This window comes from Vicugna pacos, chromosome 12, assembly GCF_048564905.1.
Source record: "Vicugna pacos chromosome 12, VicPac4, whole genome shotgun sequence".
Lineage (NCBI taxonomy): Eukaryota > Metazoa > Chordata > Mammalia > Artiodactyla > Camelidae > Vicugna > Vicugna pacos.
In genome coordinates, this window is record NC_132998.1 from 8,792,879 (window position 1) to 8,816,648 (window position 23,770).

The window sequence follows — 23,770 nt, forward strand, 5'->3', positions numbered from 1 at the left end:
CTTATCCTCATTTTAGGAAAAGATAGTGATTGCCATGTAATTTGTTTTTAGGAAAATTGTATTCCAAGTTTGCTGCAGGCTCTCTGAGATTGTTGTTTGAGATGTATGGTTTATCTTGAGTCAGTAACATGTGATGTGGCTATGTGTGTCATTGGTAGAGGCAACACAATCTAATATAATAAGTAGGCAAAACAAAATATCATATTTACTGAAGAAATCTTTTTGAATGCTTAGTGAGAGAATCAGATACTTTGCAGTGCACATGTGAGCCACTCTTAATTATCTGGAGGCTAAATGAGTAGCACACTTAATCATGATTTCGCCGGCTTAGGTAAATTACTTTCGAAAACTCCCTTTTCACAAGGAAACTGTATTGAAAATAAATCAAAATTAAATTCCTTTATATATATATGCCTTGATGAGAATAATTCATTAAATTGATATCTATTGAACTTTAATACACTCTTTGCCTTATGAAGATTCCTAGGAGTGGATAATTTCTCTACCTAAGCTTGTAATTAAATGAGGGAGAAACAGCTGAATAGAGAACCAAATTCCATATGATAAACCCAGTGAATAAAGATATATATAGAAACACAGAGGGAGTCGCCCCAATTGCAGTTAAGTGGTCTTATTGGTCAAGGAGCACGTCATAAGGGCATATTTTAAATGATAGGATTGGGCATTTGTGTAAAATGATAGAGTTGAGCAAAGTGAAATAGACAAGTTTCTGTGCAAAGGAAAGTAAATAACTGCATAGTAAACTGCATGAAGTTTGATAAGTGATTTTAACGCACAAGACAGGGAGTGAGAGATGAGACTTAAAAGAAAATTCCTAGAAATTATGCAGACCTACATGAGAAGCCAAGAAAGATGACTTTTATTCTGTAGACATGGTGTGAGCATTGGGGAGTTTTAAGAATATAATATAGTGTTCAAATTGACATTTTACAAAAATCACATTGATAGGTTTGTGGAAAATAAATGTTTGTGGCAGAAGATGGTAGACACAGAAAGTGCGTGGCCATCCACTTTAAGAAGTTTTCATAAAATGAGAATAAGATGGAAGTAAATTATGCCTTCTAATGTTTAAGCATCTCTAACTAGGGTAATGTGGCTGCATAAAGTGAGGAAGAATGTGTAAGTGTAATAATCATTGATCCGTAACTTGGGAGTTAAGGAAATGAGCTCAGGAGTCAGACTAAGCTTTGAAGTTCTGTTTTTGCCTATGTTGCTTTGGGCAAGTTAATAATATCTCTGCCTTTTTGTTTCTCATGTAAAATGGGGTACATAATAGTATCTACATCTTTGGGTTCGTTGAAGGATTAAATTATATAAATTTGTTAAATCTATATATTTAACAGCTGCCAGATTTGTTTTTTCCTCATGCCCTCAATAATATATCATGTTAAGTATGAGAGAGGAAAACAATCATTTACTCTGCCCCTTTCCCTTGACCCTCTACCATGATGCAGCCCCAATTCTTCGAGCTTACCTGTGTTTTTATTTCCACTGACAGTTCTTGAGAAACTGCTTACTTTGTTATTTCAGTCTTTACCTTTCTTTCTGCCGAGAACTAACACAAAAGATTGAAAAATGACCAAGGAACAGACCCCCCCATTTGATGCAAATTAGTATCTCATCATCAAATACTATGTCTTATTTATCTCTCTACCCATGTGTTTCTTTAAGAATCTTCTTATACTTTAACATATGTCTCCTCTTTTACCCACGTTTAAAAAAATACAGATTACTAGGGGAAATGGGGACTCACTAGTAGAAAAATTTTATGAAGACTTTGAGGTAAGTGGTCACTGTGCTGAGGTGTTGTCTTTGTTCTCCTGAGAAGAAGTTGAAAGAAGCATATGTTACAGAAACTCCTCTGGGAGTGAAATACAGAATTCTGAGTCCTGTGATGAAAGAAGCCCCTAATTCTTTATAATTCCAGCCCACCTAAGTCCCAGACACAGGGTCTTTGTCCATTGGATATTAGTAATCCTATATTAAAATGAGAAAAAAAAGACTCTAACAATAGAGTTGACCATCGGGTTAGGGGGTGGGGGAATATTTCTCCAAATGCAGCATGTGCTGTACCACCCCCAACCATCAACAGACCCCACACATACACATAAATAAAAACATAATCATAGTCCCTCTCCTCCTCTTCTCCTCCTCCTCCTCCTTCTTCTCCCCTCTCTCTCTCTTTCTCTTTCTCTGTCTCTGTCTCTGTGTCTCTCTCACACACACACTCACACCAAGATACCTTTGAGAGGAACACCAAGGATGGTCACTACTGTGTTACCGTCTAGAGCAATATGCTGAATGTCATCCAGCTGGCTCAGAAAAGAATCTTCAGGCCGAGGCAGAGGCTTTCAGGTCTCACCATGAGAGAATAGGAAGAGCAATTTTTTCAATGCTGACTTTTTTCCTTCTTTTCCTGATGTCGAGTAAGTGCTGTCACTTTTACAGGAATTAAATTCGGTTATATTCCATTTCTCGCTCTTGTTTGGAACTTACTTTTTTCATTTTACTTTTGACTCAAGGAGGATAGATATGCTGTGCTAGGTAAGTTCTGAAAGCAGAGATGAGACTGCAAAATAATAACTAGCATGTTAATATAAATTACTCAAAAGTACAGATAAATGCATGTATATATATGTATATGTATATATAATTCTCTAAATATGACACATGTATTATAAAACTGCTTACAAAATAATCAAAGTTGCATTACAAATTATGTACAGAATCATTTAAATAATATCTAGCTAATTATTTTATTTGGGTATTACTTTTTTCCTAATAATATCATCGGCCAGACCGGAATAATATCCTTATCTAAAACATTAGGCACAGAAGAAAGCTCTTCAAACTCAACTAGTGACATCCCATTCAATTTATAATTGTAGCTGATTGTAGTGTCATAATTATTAAAGTTTTCTTAATTTAAATGATAGTGTTCATGGTGTTGAATCCTCATCAGCTGCTGCTACACTGACAACAATTACAATAAAAATTTTAGCCTACTTGTAACTTTCAGATTTTTATATAAGAAGTATCTAAATAAATTAGTTTATTAATAATAATAAATATTGTTTTATTGTAAGCAATAAATACATGATTGTTTTAAATAAGTAAATAATAAATTTTCTATTTCCTGGTCTAGCTTTCTATTTTGTAGGTGAAAATTAAACCTTCATTTAGGAAAAATAAAAGATACTTCCCAGCCATTGCTCTAAAAGGCAAATCCTTAGATCTAAAAAAAATCTGTACCTAATCTCTCTATTGTGTTCGAGTGAACTTTTAAAAAAATTCTTTCACCAATACAGCAGTGTCTTGATTACTGTATAATCAGTCTTGAAAGGGTGTGGTGTCAGTTCTCTGATTCTGTTCTTCTCCCTCAATATTTTGCTGGCTATTCTGAGTCTTTTGCCTTTCCGTATGAACTGTAGACTCAATATCTAAAGTTTTCCAAAATCCACAAGATAACTTGCTGGGATTTGGATTGGGATTGCATTGAATGTATACATCAAGTTGGGAAGAAGTGACTTCTTGACAATACTGAGTCTTTCTCTACATGAACATAGAATCTCTCTCCATTTTTTAGGTCTTTCTGTGGTTTCCTCCATTAGAGTTTTCCACCTATAGATCTTGTGCATATTTTATGAGATTTATTCCTAAGATTTGACTTTGGAGGGTGCTAATATAAATGTTACTATGTTTTTAAATTTATATTGTACTAGCTCATTGCTGCTGTATGGAAAGTGATTGGCTTTTGTATATTAACCATATATCCTGCAACCTCCTTATAATCTGTTAGTGTTTTGTCAATTATTTCAGATTTTACACATAGACAATCGTCATTTGTAAACAAAGACAGCTCTTTTTTCTTTCGCATTCTGTATACCTTTTTGTATTAGTTTACTAAGGATTCCATTAAAAAATACCATAAATGGGGTTGCTTAAACAGAAAATTTATTCTCTCTCATTTCTGGAGACTGGAAGTCCAAGAACAAGGTACCAGCACATTTGGTTTCCTCTGAAATGTCCATGATGGTGATGATGATGATATAAAAATATCTCATACAGTACATAGTTCTCGCTGTACACTTATTTGAGGTTTATAGAAAGACGCACAAACACAACAGACAAATTTATTAACTGTACAGCATGGTGATTGTTATTCATTAAGTGAAATGGATTACCATAAAGGTCTTCATCCTCTGTCTTCATGTTGAATAGGCTTAGGAGGAAGGGGAAGAGGAGGGGTTGGTCTTGCTGTCTCACGGGTAGCAGAGATGGAGGAGGTGGGGGAGGTGGAAGGGAGGCACGAGAGACAGGCACATTCAGTGTAATTTTACAGAAATACATTGTAATTTCTGTCTGACTTCTTTGTTTTTTTATTTCTCTAAAAATGTTTCTATACATTATAGTACCAGTCCTTCTTGCCCCATTTGCTTTAGTTTCAGTGCCTGTATAATAGAAGTAGTCGTGTCACAAAGGAAGTCAAAAGCCATCTTAAATCATTGGAGCCCTTCTGCCAGACTGTCTAATGTGCATTTGTCTTCTGGCACTGCTTCTCTATGTCTTCTTCCTCATCATCTGGCACTGGCTCGGAAGCACTCATGTCCATCAAATCACCTTCTGTTGATTCCTCTGGTGTGGTGTTTATTAGCTCTTAAATTTCTCCAAGATCCATATCTTGAAACCCTCTACCCACCGCACTGCCATATCCTCAGTATCTTTCATGATTTCCTTGATTGGCTCTGTCATAAATCATGCACAACTTCTGGACAGTTTTCTCCAGCAGGAATTTACTGTTTGGGCTTGATGGCTTCCACAGCTTTTTCTATAACAACCATGGCATCTTCAATGGTATAATCCTTCCATAAATTCACGATGTTCCCTCTATTGGAGTTCTCCTCCATAGGATTGACAATCCTTTCCATAGAGCACTGTGTGTGATGAGCCTTACTTATGATCCAGTGATCTAGAGGCTGAATTAGAGTCACAGTGTTTGGGGGCAAGTAGACACCTTTGGTGTTTAAGTCCTGTGGTTCTAGGTGCCCAAGGGTGTTGTCCAATGTCAAAGAACTTTCAAAGGCAGACCCTTAGTGGCAAGGTACTTCCTGACTTCAGAGAGGAAGCATCCATGGAACCAATCCAGAAAAAAGAGTACTTGTCTAGGCCTTCTTGCTGTACAAACAAAAGACTGGCAAGTGGAGTTTATCTTTTCCGTTGAAGACCTAGGGGTTAGTAGTTTTATGGATAAAGGCAATCCTGATCATAAACCTAAATGCATTTGCACAAAACAGTAGAGTGAGCCTACCCATTCCTGCCTTAAATCCTGGTCTTTGCTTCTCATCCTTACTAATAAATATCCTCTATGACATTTTTCCCCCCAAAATAAGACACTTGTTCAAGGGTCAACTATATAGTCATATACTATAGTACTGGGGTTAGGACTTCAAAGTACGAGTTTGGGAAGACATAGTTCATAATACATAATTTATTTCCTTTTCTTGTCTATTGAATTAACTAATACTTACATTTGGATGTTGAAAAGGTGTTGTATTGGGGGCATCCTTGCCTTGTTCCTAATCTTAGCAAGAAAACATCTAGTTTCTCATTAAATATGATCTTAGCTCTGGGTTCTTGGTAGATGTTATTTTTCACATTAAGGAAATTCAGCTCCATTCCTAGTTTACTGAGAGCTCCTTTACTTTTTATGTGTTCATCACCACACACAGCATTCAAATTCAGATATGATGAGACATACCTCCTTTGGTACACTCCTCACATACTAATCAGTTAATATGTTCTGTGCATTTTACCTACAGTTTTCAAATTAGCCTTTTCTCATTTACAGCAACACACTTCAAACCTCATCAATAACATAAACTGAAACAGCAGGTCCTTGACTCCAATTTTATTCCCTTTAAATGTGTTTTCCACATAGCCCTAAAGACTTTCCCCAGTTTCCAACCATCCACTCTCAGGTAACTTACAGTCTTTATGTTTATTGTTTGCATACGCATCTCTGGATTTTAATTGTCTTTCTGAGGATGTCATCCTCACATTAAATTGTAAGCTCTCCGAAGAATCAAATCGTTTATACGTGAGCCTGCCACAGGGTCAGAACATATTACACAGCTAGTAAATAAAATTAATTATATAAATATTCAGAGGCGTAGTAAGTAAATTTCAGATCACACTCCAGTTTGATGACTGCCTAGTTTCTATACTTTCGTTAAATATTTCTTAAATAACTAACATAGAAAAAAATTATGAAGATCCAATTGAGGTAACAATTGCTCAAAAATGTTTGCATAGCTCTACCTCTCATTTTGGTTCTTTATATTAGGATCCAGGGCCTCAGTGTACTGCACAATGCCTGACACAATGTGCAATTTCCCATGTTAATGTATATAATAAAGATTGCTTACTGTTTACTTCTTATTATTACTTTCTCTTGATATAACACGTATAAAATACTTGATTCAGGAGAAAATTCAACAGTAATTATAAAAAAGTAATAAGCAGAACCCTTGATCAAGTAGAGTTGGAAGATCAAAAGAGGGAGCTCTCACACCCTACAACAAAAGCAGTGCCCAACAGGAAGAAGAAAGAACTCCTCTTCTTTAACATCAAAGACTCAGCCATTGGAAAGCCAGGGGCCCTTTGTTCATATTGCCCCTGACCCTTCTGTCCCCATCCTTTTTTTTTTTTTTAATAGAGGTACATCCCTCTCTTTAAAAAAGTTCTCCTTTCCTTGCCATTCAGGCATTTGTCTCACCATGGTTGCAACCCTGAATTGCTATTCTCAGTTACTCCCAAATAAACCCGTATTTGTCGGAGAAATAGTTGACAGTGTGCCTGTTTCAGGTCCACATTTTGGTAGGCAGTACAGGGACCAGAGAAAACTCCTGGCAGTTCTGGGGCTGGTGAGCTAACAAGTACAGCACCCATATTTGAGCCCATTGTTGCTCACTGCTTTTCTCACCAACCCTGGAGTCTTTCTCCTGTACCCAAGCTTGTACCCTCTGCATTTAAAGCTCTCCAGGCTATGTTTGGATCTGTTTAAAGATTTTTGTCTTTCTGGTCAAGGCGTTATTCTTTAGGCTAGTGCTCATTTGGCACTTTGGTATGATTTGAGATCAGACTGTTCCACTGAAACTGGCTAGCCTTCAGCCAGTTCCCTGCAGAAAAGGGGCTGCTTCTCCTAAGGTGGCTAACCTGCAACCCATTCTTTCAGGAACAGGGTTTTTTAAATTGTTCTCTGAAACAGTGCTGGGGTTTTCAGCCTTTAGTCTATTCTTTTGAGAGGGAGGGCCATTCTCTAGAAAGTGGCTAAAAAAGCCTTTGTCCTGACTGCTCTAGGACCAAGATGTTTCCTTTGCATTGGATAGGATTGGCTTGTAAGCTATTTGAACTGAGTGATTTGTCCGTAAACTGTTTGAGTTGTTTGAAAATTGTTCCTTACTCTAGAAGAAAAACCTCTAGGAGGTGGGATGTCAGTTATCTAAGGATTTTGAGGGTGCCTCCCCACTTGGGCTCTGGCCCATTTTATGTCTAGAGACAGTAGTCCTCCTTCATACACATTTCTAACCAAGTGGACTGATTACTCAAAGGCAATTTAAAATATCAGTGACCATTGTGGGACACTTCTGAAATCCCCAAACTTAAATTCCTTAAAAGCAAATTGAACTACAATAGCTCAAAAATTTTTCAGAACTGGGTGGAATTGGTATTTGGAGGCTTCCCAATGTCATCAGGAGTCTAAAATTGCCTCTCTGCCAAGTAAGATTTTAAGATTAACTGAGGCCAACAAGTGATTAAAGACAGATAAAACGACTCCCAAAGCCTCAGCTCTTCTTCCTCGTCTTCTTTATTTCAGGCTCCATCCTAAACTAGTGGCTAGTTTCCACTGTTATTGCAAAGAGCCAGACACTGGAAAAGATTTTGTTACAAATTTAAGTGTGTTAGGTACCTTCAGGCCTCTAACCAGCCTTTCCTCCCAATTCTCCATGCTGGGGCTCCTAGGCTCTACAGTAACTCTCCCCAGTTCTCCCTCTTAAATGACTCGGAGAAACATTTCTCTAGATGGAGATGAATCTCTTCTGGTCCTAACTGACTCCAGAACCAGACTCTCAGTGTTCAGCCCCACTACTATAAAGTGGTCCCTTCCTCTGAAAACTAAAACAGTTCAAACAGTGGGATCTCTAATGAACCTCAGGAGGTTCCTGTCTCTGAACCTATTCCCTTTGTTTAGGCCCTCTGAGAGGTACTCACTCTTTTCTCCTTAGTTCCCTCTCCCACCCATTTACTAGGCTGAGGTTTCTTAGAGAAATAGCATGCTGAGATGGCTAATTCCAAAAAAGGAAAACAATTCTAGAATTTGACAGTAGTTATCAAAGTAACCCACCAAGTGAATTAAATGGCCCTTTGACATCTTTTATTTGTTCTGTGTCCAGTGGTACTTCTTCACATATTACATCCCAGGTATCTTTTGTTGCAGTATTTTCTCCACAGTAACAATGCAGACCCAATTTCATGGTTAAGAAGTAGACAACATAGCTTTCAAGGCCTTAAAAAAGAATTTGATGAGCCCACCTGCTCTTGGCCAACCCAGTTATCAAATTCCCTTTTTCTTTTTTGTATATGAAAAGAAATGGAATGTCCTTGGGGTATTCATCTAAAAACACAGGGACCACCATCAACTTATAGGGTGTTATAGTCAGCAGTTACATCCTGTGGCAGAGAGAGACACCCTTTCCTTAAAACCATTATGGCCACTGCTCTTTTGGTTAAAACCACCAGGAAAATCACTGTGGAATTCCTTTAGTCAATTAGTACTTCATGCAGTAGAGGCTCTCTTGAGCTAAGTTTCCTTGATGGCCAGAAGGAGTACAGAATAAACAGCCACAACATCATTAATGGAAGAGTAATAATAATCACTGAATAGTACTTTCCTTCTCTAAAAGTTTGTTTATAGCCTCTTTGACATCTTTGTTTCTCAGAGAGTAAATCAAAGGATTCAACATGGGAGTGACTAGGGTGTAACCTAAGGAGGCCACTTTACTCAGCTCAGGAAATCTGTCAGGAGTGAGATACATAAAAAAGACAGCACCATACAGCACACTGACGACTCCCAGGTGAGAGCTGCAAGTGGAGAAGGCTTTCTTACGTCCCTCGGTGGAGCGTATTTTTAGAACTGTGGACACGATACACAAATAAGAAACAATAATAACGATGATGGTAGGCAAGATAATGATGCCAGATAAGAAGAAAGAAATCATTTTATAGATGAAGAGGTCTGAACAAGATATTCTCTGAAGTGGGCGAACATCACAGTAGAAGTGGTCAATGGCCCGAGAAGCACAAAAAGATAAAGTAAATGTCATGCTTGTCTCCAGAACTGAGCTGATGCAGCCACAGAAATAGGAGCCAGCCACCAACTGAGCACAGAAATGTGGTGACATCTGGACAGAGTAGAGGAGTGGGTTGCAGATGGCAATGAAGCGGTCATAAGCCATGGCTGCCAGGAGAAACCCCTCAGTCACAATGAAGAGGGCAAAAAGAAAGAGCTGGGTCACACAGCCTGCAAAGGAGATGGACTTGCTCTGAGACCAGAAGTTGACCAAAGCTTTGGGTGCAATGACAGATGAGTAGACGAGATCAATGAAGGAGAGGTTGCCTAGGAAGAAGTACATTGGTGTGTTCAGCCGGGGATCAGTCATGATAATGGCCATCATGCCAACATTCCCTAGGAGCACCATGGCGTAGACCAGCAGAAATAGCAGGAAGAGGAGAATGTGGAGCTCTGGGCGGACCCTGAAGCCTACAAGAATGAAGTCAGTCACTTCTGAGTGATTGCTTGTTCCCCTGTCACCCATGGCAGAAACCTGCTGATACAGACAGGCAAAATAAACAAATGAATGCTTGGCTTGCATCCTAGCTACAGATAATTTCTTACAGTATTAGGATTTACAAAGCTATTCTATATGCATTGTTTATTTTAACCTTAAATATTTCCATGAGTTAAATTTAAGCAAGTTCCAATTGGTTAGTTTCATTATACCCTATTTCATACAAGTGGTAGGATTAGGTCTTTTTCCTCATAGTTGAATGCAATGCCTTTTCACCCAAATATCTTTCACATTTTCAAGTATTACTTCTGCGTACCTTCCAACTCATGATTTATGCAATAAATTCAATGTCAGGAAGCAGTGACTGGAAAAGAGAACAAATATTTTAAACATGACATTTTGGAAGCAATTTCAATGTCTGGGTTTGGAGATACTTGGGGCTTCAGTAGTCTAGTTCAGGGAAACTTAGCTTGGAGGGTTTAATTTAGAGTACCAGCAGATATAAAGGAAGTAACAGAATTTTAAAACTACTTAAAAAGTGCAGTTATTTTTGTGGATAAATGAAACTTTGAATTTTGATGTAAGTTTATACTCATAAAGAAAAAGTTGTACACAAACAAACAAAAATTATTAGCACTTGCATGGTAGGATTTCTCCAGATGAGCCTCCAAAGCCCTTTTATAAATACAGCTTCCCTGCATTTCCTCAATCAACAGTTCATAGATTTTTTTTAAGATAACACATATATTTTTAAGAATAAGACTTACACATTCTCTAGATAGAAGAATTACCTTAGAAATGGATACTGGACAAAAGATACATATGAAGAAATTGTTGATTGCGTTCTTATATACCCTGGATATAACTTTCACAGCCATCACTAGTTCATCTACCGGACACCTCAACTATGAGTTTGACCTCATTGTCACTCTGTCTCTCCCCTTAGGGCTCTATATGCACAGCTCCACCTAGACAGTAATGATAATAGCAAACATTATGTGGCACCTTTATATGCCACTTTTCTACATGTGCTCATAATAGCTCATTTAATACATACAACAATAATGTGAGGTGGATATGTTTATATTCCCCAGTTTAAGGTGAGGAAGATGAGGTACAGAGAAATGAAGATGCTGAAAGCCACCTATTAGTGTCAGAAGTGGAATCTGAAGCCAAGACACCTGGTTCTAGAACCCATGCTCTTAAGCACTGCACAATACTTACCACCTTTGATAAAGAAGCTGAGAAAAGTGCAATATTTTACCTGAGAAAAAAATGATTCCAGGGAAATGACACAATGTCTTCTTCTTACATTTTTGTTACTCACCAGCTCCACCAAAAATTAAGTATGCAAATAATTATAGTATAAAGGAGCTAGATTTTAATTAGATCATACTTAGGATCTGAGGAACCGTAAGGTATTTAGGCAGAGAAAAGAAACACTCAGTAGTTGTGAAGTGTTTTTTGAAAAATAATACATTTCATTTATACTCCTTTAATCTTACCTAGGGGGAAAGGAAATAAATTGTTTTAATTTCTGAGATTTAGTCTTATCAGACTCATTCTAATGTTAATAAGTTTATAAGTGAAAATATTTATACCTGGAAAAGGGAGGGTTTTTCCCAGAGTAGCCAATAAACAAATAGTCAGTTTGTGATTGAGTATTTGTCAAAAACTCACATGTTTTGAAGTTTATTCTTACCTTATATTGTTTGGTAATTTGTCAGATTCTGTAAAAGGAAGAAGCAGAATTCTGATGTTTTTGTCTTGTTACTGTTTGAATTCTAGAAAGGGTAAATTTAAAGTTAATTAATGACTGTGTTACACTATGAGTACTGAAAAGTCATTATGTCAAAATAAAATGAACCCCTCCTCCTCAAATATCCAAATCCATATTTATTATCCCAGTTTTCTATTCTTCCCATGTAGAAAACTGACTTATTTTTCCTTTTACTCTATTTAAACTATTTCCTTTCCTTTAGCAGTTGATATTGGAAAATGTTATAGTCCTTTGTAGAAGAGAGACAAGTGAATTTTCCAAATGATGCTCTGCTAACACTGAGATATTTCCAGGAATTATATTCTGTATTTCAGTAAAGTGAACCTGAAGGATTCATCTGCAGGACATTCTCTCTTGCAATCTTGGGTGCTTGAATGCTTTTTAGAAGGAAGATGGATTGTCTTGATCTCTAAGTAGAGACTGAGCCGTCTAGAACCTCTGTTAATCTGCCAAAGTATTGGCAGCCGTTGTTCATGATGGTTTTGGCAAAACAGTGTAACTTTTTCAGGTAATTGCAGCACTGAGGTTTCCCTCACCTTCTGGGAGATAGTCCTCCTGAGAGAGAAGGAAGCACAAATTAGTTATTAAGGTTCTCCAGAGCCAAGGTCCACGAGGAACACAGAGACTCTAGATTTAAAGAGAAAAGAAGAAAAGAAACAAAGAAATGGGGTGAAAGGTTCCTAAGACTAATAGGAGTCAAAATACATACAAGAGTTTTTTCCTGCTTGTTGTGAGAATCTTTGCGGTGAGACCAAAAATTTCCTTCAATCTCGATTTCTTCACTGAAAAAGGACATTTCAGTTTATCATTACAGCAAAGTTTGGGGTAGGCAAAGAGAAATAGCATGAAAGGAAATATTATATTATGAAATACAACATAGGAAAATTTTGTTCCCAGCCATGAAGTTCATTTCATTTTCACTCAAAACTCTCCATATTTCTTCTTTAGATACATTGTATCAATAATAATTGATAATAAACAGTACAATAGTATGACTAAGGTGGTGAAAAGCCCAGCCAGTGCTCTCTGATTAGTTATGTAGAAGGTAAATAGTGACTGACTAGATCTAAAGATAGGTTTACTTTGTAACTTCACTTGATTCAAAGATACTGATCTAGGTGTCATGCTTTAAGTTAATAATTTCCCAACAGTCACTTCAAGATAGTTGTTTAAACTGTTCTGTATCAGTCAAAAAAAAATCCCAATCTGTGTATGATATAAATTAAACCCTTAAACTAACTGCCATAAATGATCTTATATAACATAATAAGGGAAGGAGTATGGGTAAAAAGGAAGAAAATAATGGTGGTTCATAAAGTCCTCATCTGAGCAACCTACTGAAGGCAATAGTTAGTATTTTCTTTCCACATTCTCCTTGGTCTCAACAGTAACTGCAGTATCCAAAAGCTGTGTACCTGGTGGGGTGATGCAAACCTTCACTGAGGAAGGATATGAGCCCTTGCAGTCTTGTTGTGTTGAATTGTTGTTTCTCATCAATATTAGTATTAGGAGGCATCCTGGAAAATTCCCTGAGTGACTGTGATACCCCTCCCTGACTCCTTTCTAATCTTGCTAACCGGTATTGGTTACCCAAAAGAATACAAAGTATTTTGTTTACCTGTGGTTCAGTGAGATGTATGCCCAGGAGGCAGGAGCAACTGCTGTGTTTCCCAGTAAAATCACCCCTTTGTTGGGTAGTGAGTATACTAATTCAGCAAAGTCCGGTGTCTCAGGCAGCAAAGAAAAAAATACTGAGTGGGTTACTAGGTTTTATCGTGGTGGTTGGCATTCCGACTGTAACCCATTGTACTTGGAGCAATAATCTCATTATGAAAGAAAAACTAAAACTCACTGTTTTGCAGATGACATAATACTATAGTATCCTACAGATGCAACCATAAAACTACTAGAACTCATATGAATTTGGTAAAGTTCAGAATATAGAATTATATACAGAAATCTGTTGTGTTTCTATACACTAACAATGAATTATCAGAAAGAGAAATTGAGGAAGCAATCCCATTTATAATCACATCAAAAAGAATGGAACACCTAGGAATAAAACTTGTACTCAGAAAACTGTAAGATAATGATGAAAGAAATTGAAGACAATACAAACAGATGGAAAGATATTCCATATTCATGGACTGGAGGAATTAATATTGTGAAAATGACCGTACTACCCAAGGCAATCTATACATTCAATGCAATCCATTTTATACCACCAGTGGCATTTTTCATGGAAGTGCAAAAAATAATTTTAAAAATCGTATCAAAACACAAAAGATCCTGAATAGCCAAAACAATTTTAAGAAAGAATAGAGCTGGAGGTGTCACACTCACTGGCTTCAGACTATTCTACAAAGCTACAGTAAGCAAAACAGTATGGTACTGGCACAAAAACAGACATGTAAATCAAAGGAAGAGAATAGTGCGCCCAGGAATGAATCCACACTGATATGGGCAATTAATCTACAGCAAAGGGACCAAGAATATTCAATGTGAGAAAAGACAGCCTTTTCAATCAATGGTGTTGGGAAAACTGGACAGCTACATGCAATAGAATCAAAGTGGACTACTTTTTGACACCAGGTACAAAAATGAATTGCAAATGGGTTAAACACTGAAATGTAAGGCATGAAAATCTTAAACCTACTAGAGAAAAACAGGCTATACACTCTGACCTCAGTCTTAGCAATACTTTCTGGACATGTCTCCTCAGGCAAGAGAAAGAAAAGCAAAAATAAACAAATGGGACTACATCAAACTAAAAAGCTTTTGCACAGTGAAGGTAACCATAAACAAAAGCAAAAGACCACCTACTGAATAGGAGATTTTGCAAACGATACATTCAACAAGGGGTTAATACTCCAAAATATATAAAGAACTCATGCAATTCAACATAAAAAAAAACCTGGGTTAAAAATAAACCGAGTACCTGTGACATTCTTCTCAAATGCGTTCTCTGCTAGAGCATCTTTGTCTGGCCTACTTCTTCATTCCCTGCAGTATATTTGGTCTTACCCTGTGTTAAATCTGAAACTTCTGCTTTCCTATAAATTCTGTGTGTCAACTAATACCCTTACCCTTCTAATAACTTTTGCCTAGGTTACTTAACTGAGTTCTGTTCTTGCACCCAAAACTTTAAACAAGTATCCAAAATCAGTACCAGCGAGTGCATGGATGACATTGCTTGAGGGAAAACTAGGGTTTGGGAATGGCTTGCATGGCCAAAAATATGATATAAGAAAAAGAAACTTCCTTTTATGTTGGCGATAAAACCTAGATGTTCACATAATTTGTGACAAAATTATCTACTAACTTATCCCATGATTAAATGGAAACTTATACCCACTGAAAGCAAGAGTCTAATGGACCAATACAGTCACCCTTTTGAAATATCATTATAGCATGGTTAATTCAGAGGCTGCAACATACCGTGAGTGCTTCAGATAAGTTATAGCAAAAATTGAGCTCAGATTCTTAAGTTCTCATCTTTAGGGAATTTCTGTCACCATAACAAGGTAATCTCTTATATTTTATAGGTGCGGAAATGAAATTGCAGAAAACTAAACCAGCGTGTCAGCTTTTGGTTTGCTGAGCATACAGATATGTTGATTCATTCCTCCAATATCTCTCATAAAATTAACTCAGGATTCCTGGATGTGTAACATTACTTAAAACATTTCAAAATTGTGATATTTTTGAAACTCTCCCTCAGTCACATTTGCATAAGGAAGTAAACCTCCCTGTTGGGGCCATTCCCTGCTCAGTTTAAGATGCTGCTACTCCTTTGCCTGGGGATGTTTCCTTGAAAGAAAAATTCATAATTCCCCTTTCATCCCACTCCTTACTTTCATTTTATAAGCTCAGTTACTGGCACCAGAACCCAGCATGCTGAGACATAAATACTGCTCCAATGCAGATGCAGAATTTGTGGAAGACTGGCTTAATATTTTGAGTATTTTGTGGGTACTTATTGGCAAAAAGTGAAGTATTTTGGTGTGAATGAGTTTGTAGGGCTCTTTTACTTGAGGGGGAGGGAGATATTGGGCAGAATTCTTACTTATCAAAGACTTGAAAATTACGTGCTAAGTCACATATCTAGAAGTCTGATGGTTGGGTTCACAAATGCAATTCATTAATGAATACTGGCTCTCCCAAAAGGAAGCTGAGACACTAGAAACACTGGGAAAATTGTAGAAAAAATAAATACAATATGTTTAGGAGACTGTAGTGCTAAGGAGTGGTAACCATGGATGTTGTGGTCTCATATATCCTGGTTAAGTGCCCCTGAGATGTCACAAAATCTTTCCTTCACCAGCGACAGAGCAAACATTGAGCAACTTTCCAAGCAGTTGTGATGCTTCTCACTAAAGATGTTTGATTAAAATTAAAATGGCCTTCCTGATTCAGTGAGAATTGGTGTGTGAGAGTGTTGATATTGTGGCATCTGACTGAGAGAGCAAAGGAAGATTTGGTAAACATGATAGTAGCAGCTTTAGCTTATTAGTCCAAATGGGTGGGTATGGTTTGGTGGTCCCCACCTACAGTTATTTAATTATGAGGTGTCTAGGAATAAGTGGACACCCTTCTGAGAGACTGAGATAAAGATAGAGAGATAGATAGACAGGTAGATAGATGGATGGATGAGTAGATAGATAAGTAAGATCTAATCAACAGAGACCTGACTTGAGCCACCATGATTCAGATTATGCCCCATCTCCCAGTTCTTAGACCTGAGTTGGTTCTCACAGAGTCACTGGGATGAAAAGAAGGCTGGACACTCTTGAGTAAGACGTGAACTAAAATGCTTCCGATATGCCTTCTTTGAATGTTTTGTTGACTGATTTTAGGGTGACCAAACACTGAAGAAAACTATATACCCAAACATTTTTGTGGACTTTTGGGGCTATTTAGATCCTGTCTCAGAACTATCCATCAGAGGGACAAAGAGCCTGAAATTTCTTGAAGTAAATATTTCCAGTAGTTTGTATCCTATTTGAAAGTTCCTTGTCTGTTTTTCACTTTCTGACTTCCTGGAATGTTGCCTAGGGACTCACCCTCTGCAGCCTTCCCATCGTATATGTGCAGCCAGAGCAAAACAAAATGTATAGATCTGAGTATCTTTTGGTTAAGTCATCCAAAGTTTATTTATGTAAGTTTCCACAAAAGAAACCTAACTGTAAGATATTCAGTTGAGGAAACTGATACTGATCATCAGTGTCAAACGATGTGAATAAATGAATGATTGTTTAAAAGTTGATAAGGGAAGAAGAAGCTATTTTAAAAATCTAGAAGTCATATTCTGTAAAACTAAGAAATATGAAAATCAGTCTTTGGTTCAAGTATTTTGGAGGGGTTGTCCTTTTTTTTTTATAAAATTAGAATAATTAAGAAATGACATTGAGATGGATTCTTTTGTCACGTTGCTTTCAGTTGCAGGATTCCTTGCTCTTTTCTTATCCCATCCTTTCCCTCTCCCATCCCTCCCTCTCCCTCAGCAGTAAGCAGCTGTGTCCTCCCTGAGATCACTAAGATAATGGCAGATACACACCCAAATGTTTTTATTGATTTTCTGACTTACACTGGCATTATGGGATAGGGCAAGGTGACATCACATACTCACTGCACAAGAGTAAGAATAACAGTCCAATATCAATTCAAATGTCAACATTTTTGCAACATCTACTCAGTTCAGCTCCTCTAATCACCACAACAATTTCAATCTTATAATACACTAAAACTGTCTTAAAGGAAAACAAATGGAGCAAGCTCTGGGTCCTTGTCCACAGATGTTTAATTTGGTAATTTTAACTTTTCCAAGTTTTTGACTTATCATTTGCAATCATCTGAGTCAGAGAATCTTGGCATTCTGGCAATAGAAAATATTATAAATGCCCTCACCAAGGTTCTGCATCAATACGCTAAACATTAGGTAAACATTAAAAATACATTAAATTTAAAGACAAAATGCAGCACATGATGTCATGGGACAATCAATATTCGTCCATGTCTAAAAACTTACAACCAGGGACAATAAGGCAATGCAGTACAAACAAGTTAAGAGTGTTTGAGATGTCTGATGCAATCTTCAGCTTCTCAAGACCATATCACTGTTGAAAGACTTCTCCAGGTGGATTTTTAAGTACAGTTTCAAAGTCCCGTCAAAGTAACAACTTATATGTGATGCAGAACACAATCTTCAGACTCCTGGAATGTGACAATGTTTCATAAATAATCCATTTATCATTGAAAAAGAAAATACTTTCTGAATAAAAGCCAGTGAAAAGCTGGTCAGACATTGGCTTCTTCTGATGGAATCCTGATCCCACACATAATGAGATAAATTAGGCACTAGTTTTCGTACAGAGGCCTGTGAACCCATAAAAAATTTTTTACCAAGGAAAGTGTTTATGGCAGTTAAAGGAAAATAGGAGAGAGCTTAATTTAACACCTTTGAAAGCATTCTGTGTTGATTTTCAATTTCCCCAGATTCCTTCCAACATTTGGATTGGTCTGTGCAATGCTACTTTTGAGGTTATGCACTGCACGGAATACTGTAATCTGTTACGGCTGCAAAACAGAATATAATTCACCACACTAAAACGTAAAATGAATGAATCTAGGCTGTATTCTTATTCAATATTATATTGCCTTTTCCCAATAGTCCTAAATAACCCACGCTTGTCAAACACATCAGAGTGACATTCTAAGGCTAATGGGCATGAAAAAGAATTAAGTAAAACCTGGACTTAAAAAGGGTATTTTCCAGACTTGTAGTAATCAGTGCCAAAGATCAGTTTCCCAAGCTGATTTGGATTCCTATTTTGCCCTCAAATGGTATTTTTCTGAATATCAAGAAGAATGTTAATATCTGAGCACCAAGGAAGATGGTAGGTTACACCTTTAGGGAGGAGATAGGTATAACCTTGGTTTATTAAGTCACTTAGCTTCTCTCTTTTTCTATTAAATAAGAATAATTATTTCTCAAACCTCTTACCCTAATAAACATTAATCCATAAAGATGCATGTTATTGTGCATTCATGGAAGGAGGCTTTGCTAGCTAAACAAAAACAGAAAAATAGAAGACCTAATCAAAGTTCCATATTTTAGGTTTTCACAGTGCCAAATTTAATGGGCAAAACTGGTAATTATATTTTATCCCTTAGCTTTAGTTTTGGTCTAGAATTTAATGTTGTCTAGACTTAGGCACTTTAATTGTTTAGCTAAAGCATTACTTAATTCAGTTGAAAAAATGGTGAACTCTGGCACAACTTTCTCTGGAATTTGGTTTCCTTTAATACCTGTCAAGTCTGGGGGATACCGCGTAACCACTCTTTCCTTCTCAACTGACATCTGACATTTAGGACTAATCACATTATAAGATTACCACGTATTTTAATAATCCAAACACACTCATCCATAGACAAACACACACGTGCATGCACACAGACATGTACTTAGACACGTAATCCAGCTATCCATAGGGGTTATTGTAAAGCCTTGTGAAGTTTTTAACTGCAATTTTCAAATTCACTTCATTTCAATATAGTGATTTCATTAATTGCAGGCCAATAAATTGTATTACCCCAAAGATAAAGAACATGAGCTGCAAACATCATAAATATCATCAAACGTTCTCATCATACGAGAGCATAGTAGGAGGATCATGCCATTCAAGGAGAACCAGACAAAATGTCATAACTTCAACCAACTCAATGCAGTCTTCTCATGTTTCTTCTTCTTTGGCCCCTTTAATTCACAAAAGTCACTGGTTATTTTACCTTTCCTTTTCCTGTTCATCATATGCACATGTTCTCACATCTTTGGCGTGACATCAAAAACAAAATACAACACTGGCATTTATACTGACTGTTGTTTGCGTATAAGCCAATTGGGTCACACGGTTTCCAAGTTAATCCTTATGCTAAGTATTTTCTAAATTTTATTTAGCCATACAGGGAGGAGAAATAGTAAAATATTGTACTTCTGCAGTTACATACATATTATTACCTGGAAGGTGAGAAATACAGAAAATTTTCATGGGTGTCCAGACCTTTAAATTTAACATAGCCTTGAGGAAAAGGGAAAAGTAAATAGTGAAAAGTGAATCTGCAGCTTTCTTTATAGGACATTATGAATGCCGTTGAATAAAATAGTTAAGGTTTTTGGTTTTGCTTTTTTTTCCCCCCCAAAAACCCTGAGCTTTAAATGCCTAAGTCTAGGAGATTCAGAGGACAAGAACAAATGATGCAAGAAACAGTAAACAAGTAGAAGCACATTTAGAGTAAAACTTTTTTCTTCCAGAGGACTTTTCTCATGGCATCTTTAACATCCTTATTTCTTAGAGAGTAGATTAAAGGGTTCAGCATAGGTGTGAATAAAATGTAACATACTGAAGCCACTTTACGAAGTTCCGGGTTATTTGGAGGCGTGAGATACACAAAGGAGACAGTCCCATAGAGCAGACTTACAACCCCCAGATGGGAGCTGCAGGTGGAGAAGGCTTTCTTCCTGCCTTCACTGGAGCGGATCTTTAAAACTGTGGACACAATGTACATGTAAGATACAACAATCACAACTATCGTGGGCAAAATAATGAGGACGGCCAAACTAAGTGACACCATCTTATTGGTAAAGATATTGGAACAGGAGATCTTCTCAATTGGGTTTGAATCACAGTAGAAGTGATCAATGACTCGAGAGGCACAGAAGGACATTGAGAATGTTACACTGATTTGAAGAATGGAACTGACCCAGCCACAGAGGTAGGAACCAGCCACCAGCTGGATACAGAGGCTTCTTGACATGCGGACAGTATAGAGGAGAGGGTTGCAGATGGCAATGAAGCGGTCATAGGCCATGGCTGCCAGGACAAAGGCCTCTGTTACCATGAAAAGTGCATAAAGGAACAGCTGAGCAACACAACCTGCAAAGGATATGGTCTTTTTCTGAGACAGGATGTTGACCATGGCCTTGGGTACAATGACAGTGGAGTAGGCGAGGTCAATGACGGAGAGGTTGCCTAGGAAGAAATACATTGGTGTGTTCAGCCGGGGATCAGTCACAATGATGCCAATCATGCTAAGATTCCCCAGAAGGACCATCCCATAAACAGTCAGGAACAGCAGGAAGAGGAGAATGTGGAGCTCTGGGCGGACCCTGATGCCTGCAAGAACGAAGTCAGTCACTTCTGAATGGTTGTCTCCTCCCTTGTCCCCCATGGCAAATTTCTGCTTAAAGACATAAGAGAAAGTCAACAAATAAAGATTCTACTCTCTCTGCTATCACAAATAACACTTCACATTTTAAAAGGCCTTATGGTTGACATAATACTTCCATACCCATTATCCCATTAAGCTTACACACATGTGCAAAGAAAGGTAAGAGATAGTTTGACTTGCCCAAGGTAACATAACTCATTAAAAATGGAATTTGGACTCAAGGGGAAATATTTTGAATTCAAGTCTACTGTTAATTTCAACACAACATAGTTTGATACTTCTTTGTATCTATCTTGTCAAATGAGATGTTTCATGAGATATCCATGTGTGATATCAAAATATTAAAGTCTGATAAACTCTTCCTAAGAAAAAGACACTTTAAATTTTAATTTATGATTTAATACTCATTTTTTTCTCTGTAATAATACTTTGCTTCAATGCAGTAAAAAAAGAAGGAAGGAAGGAAGGAAGAAAGAAAAAAAAGTAAGAAAGAAAGAAAGAAAGAAAGAAAGAAAGAAAGAAAGAAAGAGAGAGAGAGAAAGAGAGAGAGAGAAAGAAAGAAAGAAAGAAAGAAAAGAGAAAGAGAGAAAGAAAGAAAGAAAGAAAGAAAGAAAGAAAGAAAAGAGAGAGAAAGAAAGAAAGAAAGAAAGAAAGAAAGAAAGAAAGAAAGAAAGAAAGAAAAAGAAAGCTAAAGGTACATTCCAAAATAATATGAACTTTTCTACTAAAAAGAGCTCTTACAATTGCAAGTAAATTACTAAAGGACTAATTGTCTCATTTATAGAGCTTTTACAATGAAATCGGTCTTCAACTTCTGGAACTAGTCTAATTTTGTTTAAATACAAAAGTAAAGTGTGAGTAATACCTTTATTTTTTTTAATCCTGTGAAGTTTATTGATCCTGATTTTTCTCTACATAAACCTGTCAAGATATCCATGTTATCTCAAATTTTCTACATAAGAGAAAAAATTAGAAGCTTCAAAGTTAGGAACCAGTCAAAATGTGACTGTGTAAAAAAATATATTAGTTCACAAATTCTGTTGAACCCGTAACCTGATGGTTAGTACTCAGTAGTTTTTAAAACAAGTAAGTATTGATTTTCTGGACGCATCCAAGATAACCTATTTGAATTTGAGTGACCTGTTAAGCAATCAAGACAACTTTGGTTAACTTGAAATATTTCTGTTATTTCTCTATGAAGCAACAAACTCGTTGTCAGTTAAGTTGTCTAGCAATTAAGGATAACTTTACACGTCTTTTCTTCTTTGGTGGCATTTAAACCAAGTGTCATATATCCTTCCACGGAGTGGTATGGAGAACAAAAAAACCAGCAAATGATCCACAGAATGTCTTTACCAAAATCAAAATGAGTGATTTTGTAATTGTCAAAATTAGAGAGTATGCAGAGTTTCTGTTTGACTCTCAAAATTCCCTCAATTATAAGAGATTTTAATTTTTGTTTTTCTGTGGTCTACAAAAAACCCTTAGATCCGAAAGCCTTCATGACCTTCTTTGCCTGTTTCATTTGTTGCTTCTCCTAACAAGTTCCTCAAAAAAGGACATGCAGTTAATTCATATAAATTCAAATCAAGGGGAAAACATGACAACAAAATAATAGTATTATCCACAATCTCTGTCCTCCCTCCACAGCAAATTTGAAATCCATTCAAATAATAATAATTTTTATGAATTTTTATGGTTTTATTAGGGGATTAGGGAATGAATTAAGTTTGTATACATGACATAACATACATGAAGACAGTTATATTTATTCTAGACCTAACAGAATGAAACTTTTTAGGCACAAAGCTGAATGGAGCAGTTTTGAACATCAGTCATCATGCATTGCTTTGCAGCTGGAAAAAGAAGCCTTAGAATAGGAAGTACTTTTAAAACACACTAAAATCATTTCCCATGTAACTGCTTTCTGTAGACTCACAAGATTAACAGGCCTTTACTTTGTTCCTATTGAAAAAGGAGGAGGAGGAAAAGAGGAAGAAGAAGTAATAGAAGATTTATAAGAATAAATTTAGTTCTTAAACCAAGTCAAATGTTACTTTCTTGATGCAATATCAATAAAAGTAACATGTTACTATTTCCAGGATAACCTAACCTAGAATAATAGAATATAGTAGAGTAACATTATTTATATTGCTTTTATACAAAATTATAGAATATGGACTGTGAAAAGGTTCACTTCTGTTCATAGAAGAATTAGAAAGAGTCCATATTAGGCAAGAAATAATCAAAATAGAGATAATGGAGAGTTTTTATAATTTTGATTTCTTCTAAGAAGTGGAACAAGAGATAAAAAAGAGATAATAAACTACATATAATTAGTATTATATTTTAAACATCAGGTATCATATTACCAGTCTGATTTAAGCATGATCTTCCTTCAAACAATGGAATATGAATTATCAAAGTTTATTTTCATCTTGATATTCTTTCATTCATGGCACAGCACATTGTGAGATATAAGAAAAAATACATGTTTATCATATAGAAAATGTTCTTGGTTGTCTTTATTATGTGACTAAAATAGGTGTGATTATTTTGTAATTATTCTTACCTGAATTTATGTTTCTTTTCTATCTTGTGAGCTTTTTCCTGTGAAATTGCAGAGATCCAAATTCTTTTTATTTCAGTCCAAGTAAAAAGATGTATTGAAGAATAAAAATTATCAATGACAATATCAAAAATTAAAACATTTTTGATGTTTAATCCCCAATAAAATAACACCCTCTTAAGCAAGGCGGGACCAAGTTCTTCATTAGTGCCGTAGTCTACAGGCCCATAATTTTCCGTTACCTATTAATAACGTTTGCTCTTTCTTTAACAGAATTTTGTGTGAAAACCTGTTGTATCTGTCATCCTGGTCACAGAGTGAAAA

General features: G+C 36.5%; 2 protein-coding genes and 1 long non-coding RNA gene across 4 annotated transcripts in view; 1 reads left to right on the top strand and 2 right to left on the bottom strand.

Annotated features, from left to right (window-relative positions):
* Positions 1-23,770, top strand: part of LOC140700097 (uncharacterized) — a 45,913-nt gene that overhangs the window by 13,637 nt on the left and 8,506 nt on the right. The window lies entirely within an intron of this gene.
* Positions 8,883-11,653, bottom strand: LOC102532008 (olfactory receptor 9K2-like). Its single transcript, XM_006203107.2, has 2 exons — positions 11,572-11,653; positions 8,883-9,905 (listed from the first exon to the last, which is right to left on the bottom strand). The coding sequence occupies exon 2, from the start codon at positions 9,894-9,896 to the stop codon at positions 8,955-8,957; it is 942 nt and encodes a 313-aa protein (XP_006203169.3). The 5' UTR covers positions 9,897-9,905; positions 11,572-11,653; the 3' UTR covers positions 8,883-8,954.
* Positions 19,904-20,877, bottom strand: LOC102531772 (olfactory receptor 9K2-like). Its single transcript, XM_006203106.4, has one exon. It carries the CDS (start codon positions 20,875-20,877, stop codon positions 19,936-19,938), a length of 942 nt encoding a protein of 313 aa, XP_006203168.1. The 3' UTR covers positions 19,904-19,935.

Bases quoted from the DNA above. Each gene is read 5' to 3' on its own strand.
- LOC102532008 (XM_006203107.2), bottom strand. From the start codon at position 9,896: ATGGGTGACAGGGGAACAAGCAATCACTCAGAAGTGACTGACTTCATT.
- LOC102531772 (XM_006203106.4), bottom strand. From the start codon at position 20,877: ATGGGGGACAAGGGAGGAGACAACCATTCAGAAGTGACTGACTTCGTT.